The sequence below is a fragment of the Oncorhynchus masou genome, unplaced genomic scaffold (genome assembly GCF_036934945.1).
Source record: "Oncorhynchus masou masou isolate Uvic2021 unplaced genomic scaffold, UVic_Omas_1.1 unplaced_scaffold_3067, whole genome shotgun sequence".
In the NCBI taxonomy this organism is placed as follows: Eukaryota; Metazoa; Chordata; class Actinopteri; order Salmoniformes; family Salmonidae; genus Oncorhynchus; species Oncorhynchus masou.
The window spans coordinates 1-9,460 of NW_027009485.1; the positions used below are offsets into that span (position 1 = coordinate 1).

Below are 9,460 nucleotides of genomic sequence, written 5' to 3' on the forward strand. Positions count from 1 at the left end.
TATAGAATATAGAGGTCATAACAGGGTTACTGTAGAATACAGGACTATAGAATATAGAGGTCACAACAGGGTTACTGTAGAATACAGGACTATAGAATATAGAGGTCATAACAGGGTTACTGTAGAATACAGGACTATAGAATATAGAGGTCATAACAGGGTTACTGTAGAATATAGAGGTCATAACAGGGTTACTGTAGAATACAGGACTGTAGAATATAGAGGTCATAACAGGGTTACTGTAGAATATAGAGGTCATAACAGGGTTACTGTAATTCTGTTTTGTCACCTTTGCATAAGAGCTACTAAAATGACTCAAGTCCTAAATTGTAACCCTCCCCTCTCTCACCCCTCTCCAGACCCTACAGACCTCTTTCTGACCCGTTCCCCCCCACGCCACCCCCTTCCTTCCGCCCCGGGCCCAGCCCCCACCTCTACCCGGGCCCTAACCTCTACCACCCTCCCCCAACCCCCACTCCATCCCGCCCCAGTCCTACCCCCTCCCTACTCCACCGGGCCCCCTCCCCCTGTTAACTACCCCCTCAGCCCCTCTACCCACACAGCCAGATGCCTCCAGGGGTTAATGCCCCCTGGGTTCCCTCCCAACACGCAGCCCCACTCGCTGGGCCCCGCCCCTCCTGTCCTCCGGACCCCCCTCTCCAAGGAGGACTTCTACAGACAGAGGAGACTCCAACAGGAACAGTGAGTCTCACCTGATTTCATTCATTGTAATGATGTTGCTGAGGCTGGAAGCTTCACATTACTGGGATTAGTAAACAGCTGCTGGTTTACACAGGCAGCCCGATTCATCTTTTTCAGATAGTGGGGTGGGGGTGTTACCCCGGGCTAGTAGTAGTGGGGGGGGGGATGTTACCCCGGGCTAGTAGTAGTGGGGGGATGTTACCCGGGGCTAGTAGTAGTGGGGGGGGATGTTACCCGGGCTAGTAGTAGTGGGGGGGATGTTACCCCCGGCTAGTAGTAGTGGGGGGAATGTTACCCGGGCTAGTAGTAGTGGGGGGAGAATGTTACCCCGGGCTAGTAGTGGGGGGGGGGAATGTTGCCCGGGCTAGTAGTAGTGGGGGGATGTTACGGGGGGGGATGTTACCCGGGCTAGTAGTGGTGGGGGGGGTGGGCTAGTAGTGTTACCCGGGCTAGTAGTAGTGGGGGGAGTTGCGGGCTAGTAGTAGTGGGGGGGAATGTTACCCCGGGCTAGTAGTAGTGGGGGGGGAATGTTGCCCCCGGCTAGTAGTAGGGGGGGGGAATGTTACCCGGGCTAGTAGTAGTGGGGGGGGGATGTTACCCCGGGCTAGTAGTAGTGGGGGGAATGTTACCCGGGCTAGTAGTAGTGGGGGAGTTAAGTAGTAGTGGGGGGGGGTGTTACCCGGGCTAGTAGTAGTGGGGGGGATGTTACCCGGGCTAGTAGTAGTGGGGGGGATGTTACCCGGGCTAGTAGTGGGGGGGGGATGTTGCCCGGGCTAGTAGTGGGGGGGGGGAGGGAATGTTACCCCGGGCTAGTAGTGGTGGGGGGGGGAATGTTGCCCCGGGCTAGTAGTAGTGGGGGGGGGTGTTACCCCGGGCTAGTAGTGGGGGGGGAATGTAACCCGGGCTAGTAGTAGGGGGGATGTTACCGGGCTAGTAGTAGTGGGGGGGGGGGTTACCCCGGGCTAGTAGTAGTGGGGGGTTACGGGCTAGTAGTGGGGGGGGAATGTTACCCCCGGGCTAGTAGTAGTGTGGGGGGGGGGGGGGGGAATGTTACCCGGACTAGTAGTAGTTAGTGGGGGATGTTACCCCGGGCTAGTAGTAGTGGGGGGGATGTTACCCCGGGCTAGTAGTAGTGGGGGGGATGTTACCCCGGGCTAGTAGTAGTGGGGGGAATGTTACCCCAGGCTAGTAGTAGTGGGGGGGAATGTTACGGGCTAGTAGTAGTGGGGGGGGATGTTACCCCGGGCTAGTAGTAGTGGGGGGAATGTTGCCCCGGGCTAGTAGTAGTGGGGGGGGGGGGGTAGGGGGGAATGTTACCCGGACTAGTAGTAGGGGGGATGTTGCGGGCTAGTAGTAGTGGGGGGGATGTTACCCGGGCTAGTAGTAGTGGGGGGGATGTTACCCGGGCTAGTAGTAGTGGGGGGGGGAATGTTACCCGGGCTAGTAGTAGTGGGGGGGGATGTTACCCGGGCTAGTAGTAGTGGGGGGGATGTTACCCTGGGCTAGTAGTAGTGGGGGGGGGGAATGTTACCCGGGCTAGTAGTAGTGGGGGGGGAATGTTACGGGCTAGTAGTAGTGGGGGGGGATGTTGCCCCGGGCTAGTAGTAGTGGGGGGGGAATGTTACCGGGCTAGTAGTAGTGGGGGGTTACCGGGCTAGTAGTGTTAACCCGGCCTAGTAGTGGGGGGGAGATTGAGATTGACCTGTTCAAAGGTTTCCCTCAGACATGTATTATGGGATGTGACCAGCCCTGTCTCTCTGTGTTACCAGGGTAACGTCCAAGCTGGATGAGTTCACTAAAGACTTTGCCAAAGAGCTGATGGAATACAGACCTGCTCCCAAGAGACGGAGACGCTCCTACTCCAGGTAACACAATGACATCTCATCATAGTTCTGGATTAAACCTCTTGAACAGTTCATAGAGATATCTTCTCTGACGGAGACATATCTAGGACGGAGATGATATGAATTGTGTAGAGATGGTAAACAGACACATCAAGTGTTTTTCTCTCCTCCCCAGGTCTCGTTCCTACAGTCGTTCTCCGTTCAGCCGTTCCCCCTACTCCCGATCTCCTCGCTCCCGCTCCAGGTCTTACTCGTACACCCCCAGTCGTTCCCGCTCCCGTTCCAGGTCTTACGGACGCTCCCCCTTCGCCAGACGCAACGGAGGCCGGGGAGAACGCAGCCGCTCCTACGGCCGCTCGCCACGGTCCCGCTCACGCTCCCGTTCCTACGGCTACCGTCGCTCCGGCTCTCCTCGCTCCCCTCCGCCTTACCGGGGGGGTGGGGGGGGCTGGGAAGGAGGAGACGGAGCTGAAGGAGGAGGGGGGTATCGGCCCAGGTCTCGCTCCCCGGGGGGCTACAGGAGGAGCAGGAGTCCTGGAGGGTTTAGAGGTCACCATAAGCCCCCCCCCCTCGAGAGCCGGCTCCTTACGAGCCCAAAGGCGGACCTGACCTGTCTCCCGGGGGCAGGGAGCGCTGGGAGAGAGACAGCTACAGACAGTGGGAGAAAGAGTACAGGGACTGGTACAACAAGTACTACAAAGACTACAGTACCCAGCATGCCTCGGTGCACCACCGCGGTGGCCGGGGCAGCAGAGAGGGACCGCCTCACCCCTCCTCCCAGAGACTACTCCCCCAGGGGCGGGTGAGGAGGGTGAGAGAGGGGGACCTCCCGGACCCCACAGAACTCACCACGCCTTGTCCGCTCTGCCCTCTGCCTCCGTCCGGGGGGGCGGAAGTAAGGAACGCACGCAGGGGGGAACCAAAACGTCAGAGGGCGGAACTAAAACTCTGAAAGGGAAGAAACTGAAGAAAAAGAAGAACGGGGAGGAGCTGGATTCAGCCGACCAATCGCTGGACAGGGGAGACGCCACACCCGTCAGGGACGAGCCAATGGATGATCTCCACACCCTGACTCCTAGCAAAGCCCCACCCACCTCCACCAAGGTCTCGAGCAATAAGGCAGCGCTGCTGTCCGGTAAAACCCCTCCCACCTCGTCCGGCCAATCAGAGAAGAGCAGGAAGGAGAAGGGGGGTAAGGTGAAAGTAAAGACGGAGGGAAAGGTGAAAGGGGAGAAGGTTAAGAGGAAGACGGGAGGAGAGGCGACGGTCACAGCCTCTAAGAACAAAGAGTCTTCAGCCGCTAAACCAACCAAAGCATCCAAGGTCAAACCGGACGAGCCAATCAGGAGAGAGAAGGGACGGAGCACCCCTACTGTTCGAGGAGGTTTGGCTAAACTCCCCCTGACCCGCCCCCTCCCCCCTCACCCCCACGACCTCCCTAAACACCTGGGCGACGCCCGCGGGGGAAGGAGAGATCCCATTCACAGTGTCGGGGTACGCCCCCCTGGTCGCCCCCTCCAGCCTGCACCTCCCTCCCCAGCAGAGAAGAGGAGGAGAGTGGAGGAGAGGGAAAGGGGAGGGGATGGACAGAGGGATGGGGGGCCCCGGCTAAGCTCCGCCGCGCCGAGGGTCCGTACCCCCGAGAGGACTTCCTGCCAAGCCTTCCCTCCTCCTGAACCTGGCATGCAGAGAGTCGGGTAGAGGAGAGGGTCTGCTCCCCATCCCTGGTTCCTCACAGACAGGGAGGCTCGACCGTTTCCATCCCATCTCCATCCCTGGTTCCTCCATGGACCTGGGGAGAGGCGACGGGCTGCTGCCCACCCCAGGGAGCTCTGAGGCGGGCAGAAGAGAGAGTGACAGGGGGTCTATCTGGCCTCTCATGGGTCTGCAGGTCAAACCCTTCCCCCAGAGGAGAATCAAACTGAACAGAGACCTGGGTAGGAACAGCAGTATGGCCCGCCCAGAGGAGAGACCAGCTCCAGTTGCTAATATCACCACTACTATCACCTCTACTGGAGAGAGGCCTGCTGGTCCCGAGAGAGGAGGAGCAGAGAGGGATGGAGCGACGGAGAGGGTGGCGGTGATGGTGGAGCGGAGGTCTTCTGGCGAGAGGTCAGAGGTCAGGTCTGTTAGGTCAGAGAGGCCGTCATCAGGGGAACGTTTGCCGGAGAGAGGAGGAGGAGGAGGAAGGTCAGTCTCTCTAGACCGCATGACCATCGCGGAACGCTCGGCCATCGCTAAGAAACCTGATGTCACCGTGGAGAGAACAGAGAGCGAGTACACGCCGCCCGCTGAGAGAGAGAGACCAGCGGAGAGCTCCAAGGAGAGAGAGAGACCAGCATCAGCCCAGACTGGCAGGTCATCATCCAGGGAGAAGTCAGCCACCAGGGAACCGAAAGGAGAGAAGACCTCGTCCTCCATAGACAGACCTGCCTCTACAGGGGAGCGAGCGGCAGGGTCCCAGAGAGAGACTGTCGCTGAAGACAGAGCGGCAGCGGTGGTGAAGGAGGGTTCTGGTTCTGGGAAGACCAGAAAGATCAGCAGAAAGAGTTCTGAGCCCACGACCCACCACTCATCAGACCACTCTGTCACTTCAACTGGGTGAGTTGCCCTTTCGACCTCTGACCTTCCAACGGTTCTTTATTAGCCCGTGTTGTTAATCAACAATCATTGTGGTTTAACACTATCAGCGGTCTAGAGCTTTCTCCTTTAGTTAACACTATCAGCGTTCTAGAGCTTTCTCCTTTAGTTAACACTATCAGCGAACACTATCAGCGTTCTAGAGCTTTCTCCTTTAGTTTACACTCTCAGCGTTCTAGAGCTTTCTCCTTTAATTAACACTATCAGCGTTCTAGAGCTTTCTCCTTTAGTTAACACTATCAGCATTCTAGAGCTTTCTCCTTTAGGTAACACTATCAGCGTTCTAGAGCTTTCTCCTTTAGGTAACACTATCAGCGTTCTAGAGCTTTCTCCTTTAGTTAACACTATCAGCGTTCTAGAGCTTTCTCCTTTAGGTAACACTATCAGCGTTCTAGAGCTTTCTCCTTTAGTTAACACTATCAGCATTTCCCCTCTACTGTGAGAATTGTGATGGGGCCTCTGCACAGACAGTGAACGGGTCAGAGCTGCAGTAGGCCGGTAGCAGGTAGAGCCTTCACAGTAAACGGGTGGGGCCTTCACAGTAAACGGGTGGGGCCTTCACAGTAAACGGGTGGGGCCTTCGCAGTAAACGGGTGGGGCCTTCGCAGTAAACGGGTGGGGCCTTCGCAGTAAACGGGTGGGGCCTTCGCAGTAAACGGGTGGGGCCTTCGCAGTAAACGGGTGGGGCCTTCGCAGTAAACGGGTGGGGCCTTCGCAGTAAACGGGTGGGGCCTTCGCAGTGAACGGGTGGGGCCTTCGCAGTAACGGGTGGGGCCTTCGCAGTAAACGGGTGGGGCCTTCGCAGTAAACGGGTGGGGCCTTCGCAGTAAACGGGTGGGGCCTTCGCAGTAAACGGGTGGGGCCTTCGCAGTAAACGGGTGGGGCCTTCGCAGTGAACGGGTGGGGCCTTCACAGTAAACTGCCGCCGGAAGTTGCACAGTATTTTTCACAACATTCAAGTTTGAGCTCAGCTGACCTGAAAATTCTCAGTCCCGAAACAAATGAGGGAACATTGGTTAGAATGTTTTCTAACCCCTGATCCTAGATCTGTCTATATAACATGGGTATAATGGTTTCTAACCCCTGGTCCTAGATCTGTCTATATAACATGGGTATAATGGTTTCTAACCCCTGAACCTAGATCTGTCTATATAACATGGTGTAATGGTTTCTAACCCCTGATCCTAGATCTGTGTATATAACATGGGTGTAATGGTTTCTAACCCCTGATCCTAGATCTGTCTATGGGTATAATGCTTCCTAGTTGATGTTCTCTCTAACCCCTGATCCTAGATCTGTCTATATAACATGGGTATAATGGTTTCTAACCCCTGATCCTAGATCTGTCTATATAACATGGGTATAATGGTTTCTAACCCCTGATCCTAGATCTATCTATATATTACATGGGTATAATGGTTTCTAACCCCTGATCCTAGATCTGTCTATATTACATGGGTATAATGGTTTCTAACCCCTGGTCCTAGATCTGTCTATGGGTATAATGGTTTCTAACCCCTGATCCTAGATCTGTGTATATAACGCTTCCTAGTTGATGTTCTCTCTAACCCCTGATCCTAGATCTGTGTATATAACATGGTACAATGGTTTCTAACCCCTGGTCCTAGATCTGTCTATATAACATGGTACAATGGTTTCTAACCCCTGATCCTAGATCTGTCTATATAACATGGGTATAATGGTTTCTAACCCCTGATCCTAGATCTGTCTATATAACATGGTGTAATGGTTTCTAACCCCTGATCCTAGATCTGTGTATATAACATGGGTATAATGGTTTCTAACCCCTGGTCCTAGATCTGTCTATGGGTATAATGCTTCCTAGTTGATCTCTCTAACCCCTGATCTTGGATCTGTGTGTTCCAGCAGCAGCAGGTCTGAGCCGAGCCAGAGCCAGGGTGCTGTGTCAAAACCACGGGACCTCCAGACCCAAAGGAGACCCAGTCCCGTCCAGTTCCCCAGCCCAGGCAGGGAGAGGAGGGACCGTGGGACCGGAGGAGTCCTCATCCAGCCTCCACCCCGGTCCAAGTGGGAGAGAGAGGAGGAGGAGGAGGAGGAAGAGGAGCAGCACTCAGCGTCCAGGGAGAATGGGGCGTTGGCGGTTTCCTCCTCTGTTCCCAGAGACGCTCTGAGGAGAGAAGTCTCACCAGCACCGCCTAGTGGCCAAGGCAGGGAGGTGCAGGGCAGTGTCTCTAAAACAGCCAACACAGAGGGGAGGAGAGGGAGGGAGGAAGGGACTAGAAGGAGGGAGGAAGGCAGAGGGCTTAAAAAGGGGCAGGTGAACTTTAGAAAACCAGCTAAGACCGAATCCAGAGGAGTGAAGGAGGAAGGAAGAGGGGGAGGGAGGGATGAGAGTCGAGGGGCGGGGCCTGAGCCAAGGCGACAGCGCCTGTGTTCTGACCTGGGTAGAGAGACGGACGAGGCAGCCTTCGTCCCCGACTACAGCGAAGGGGAGGGGTCAGACGGGGAGCGAGGCAGTGGCCTGAGCCATAGCCCCTCTCACAACACCCAGAGCCCCGCCTCCCAGAGCCCCGGCGGCTCCCCTAGCAACCACAGCGGCTCCACGGCGACAGACAAGAAGAAGAAGAAGAAACACAAGAAACATAAAAAACACAAGAAGCACAAGAAGCATTCTGCCGACGTTGAGCCTCCCGTCGAAGGAAGGAAGGAACACAAACACAAGAACAAGAAGAAGAAGCACAGGAAGAATAAAGAGGAAGAGGGAGGAGGAGGGAAGGCAGAGGAGAAGACTGGGCAGGAGTCAGCCACCATCTGAGACCCTGCTAGCTCCGTTAGCATCTAGCTCATGGTTACAACCTGAGTTTTTCTAGTTCATGCTAGCTCTTTTAGCATCTAGCTAAAGACTACAACTGAGACTGCTAGCTCATGCTAGCTCCGTTAGCATCTAGCTAATGGTTACAACCTGAGTTTGCTAGTTTATGCTAGCTCCGTTAGCATCTAGCTAATGGTTACAACCTGAGTTTGCTAGTTTATGCTAGCTCCGTTAGCGTCTAGCTAAAGAGTAAACCTGGACAAAACCTTCTTGTGGGATACTTTGTCAAATTCTTTTAAGTACTTAAGCTGAGCTGGATATAGTTTGTTTATCTATAATGGAACCACTGGAATAAGTGGAGCTCACCTCAGATATTTGTAAGTATTTTGTGTTTTCTGTTAATGTGATGCTGTCTCCGATGCAGGTTCTCTGTGAATGTGTTTTTGTACAAAGATGATGCTGCATTATATTCAATTACCCTGATCTATGGCTATAAGGTATCTGAAACTCTGAAGAGTCCCAAATTTAACCCTGTACACTATATAGTACACTACGTTTGACCAGAGTCGTATGGGCCCTAGTCATTAGAGCCCTAGTCTAATGGGCCCTAGTTTTGCAGGACTCTGGTCGAACGTAGTTCACTGTAAAGGGATTAGAGGTTAATTTGGGACACCTCCCTGATGTATAGTAGGTTATATCATCATGTTCATATGAACTGATCTGAAGCCGGGCTGACTGATCTGAAGCCGGGCTGACTGATCTGAAGCCGGGCTGACTGATCTGAAGCCGGGCTGACTGATCTGAAGCCGGGCTGACTGATCTGAAGCCGGGCTGACTGATCTGAAGCCGGGCTGACTGATCTGAAGCCGGGCGGACTGATCTGAAGCCGGGCTGACTGATCTGAAGCCGGGCTGACTGATCTGAAGCCGGGCTGACTGATCTGAAGCCGGGCTGACTGATCTGAAGCCGGGCTGACTGATCTGAAGCCGGGCTGACTGATCTGAAGCCGGGCGGACTGATCTGAAGCCGGGCGGACTGATCTGAAGCCGGGCTGACTGATCTGAAGGCCGGGCTGACTGATCTGAAGCCGGGCTGACTGATCTGAAGCCGGGCTGACTGATCTGAAGGCCGGGCTGACTGATCTGAAGCCGGGCTGACTGAATGGTGACTAGTGGAAGTTACTGTTATTAAACTTTTTTTTCCCCTTTAAACTTTCTGATTGTTGTCTTTTCATTTATAGTTTGGTGAATAAAACCTGTCTAATGTTTATTATCAGAATATCACAGTTCTTGTGTTCTATTGACTGACACATTTTTCACATGTTTAAATGGTTTATTTTCTAAACTCATAACACTTTGTAAAACCTGCTATCTTATGTTCAGAACCCTTTTGATCAGCCATTCATTGGAGTTCAACACTTCTCTCATTAACACAAAATCAATGTTATTGTGGAGCGGCAGGGTAGCCTAGTGGTTAAGAG

General features: G+C 54.1%; 1 protein-coding gene across 1 annotated transcript; it reads left to right on the forward strand.

The window, feature by feature from the left end:
- Positions 1-4,188: 4,188 nt before the first annotated feature.
- Positions 4,189-9,191, forward strand: LOC135534147 (E3 ubiquitin-protein ligase RBBP6-like). The gene is made up of 2 exons (XM_064961266.1): positions 4,189-5,147; positions 7,074-9,191. Exons 1-2 carry the CDS (start codon positions 4,333-4,335, stop codon positions 7,981-7,983), a joined length of 1,725 nt encoding a protein of 574 aa, XP_064817338.1. The 5' UTR covers positions 4,189-4,332; the 3' UTR covers positions 7,984-9,191.
- The last annotated feature ends 269 nt before the right edge of the window (positions 9,192-9,460 follow it).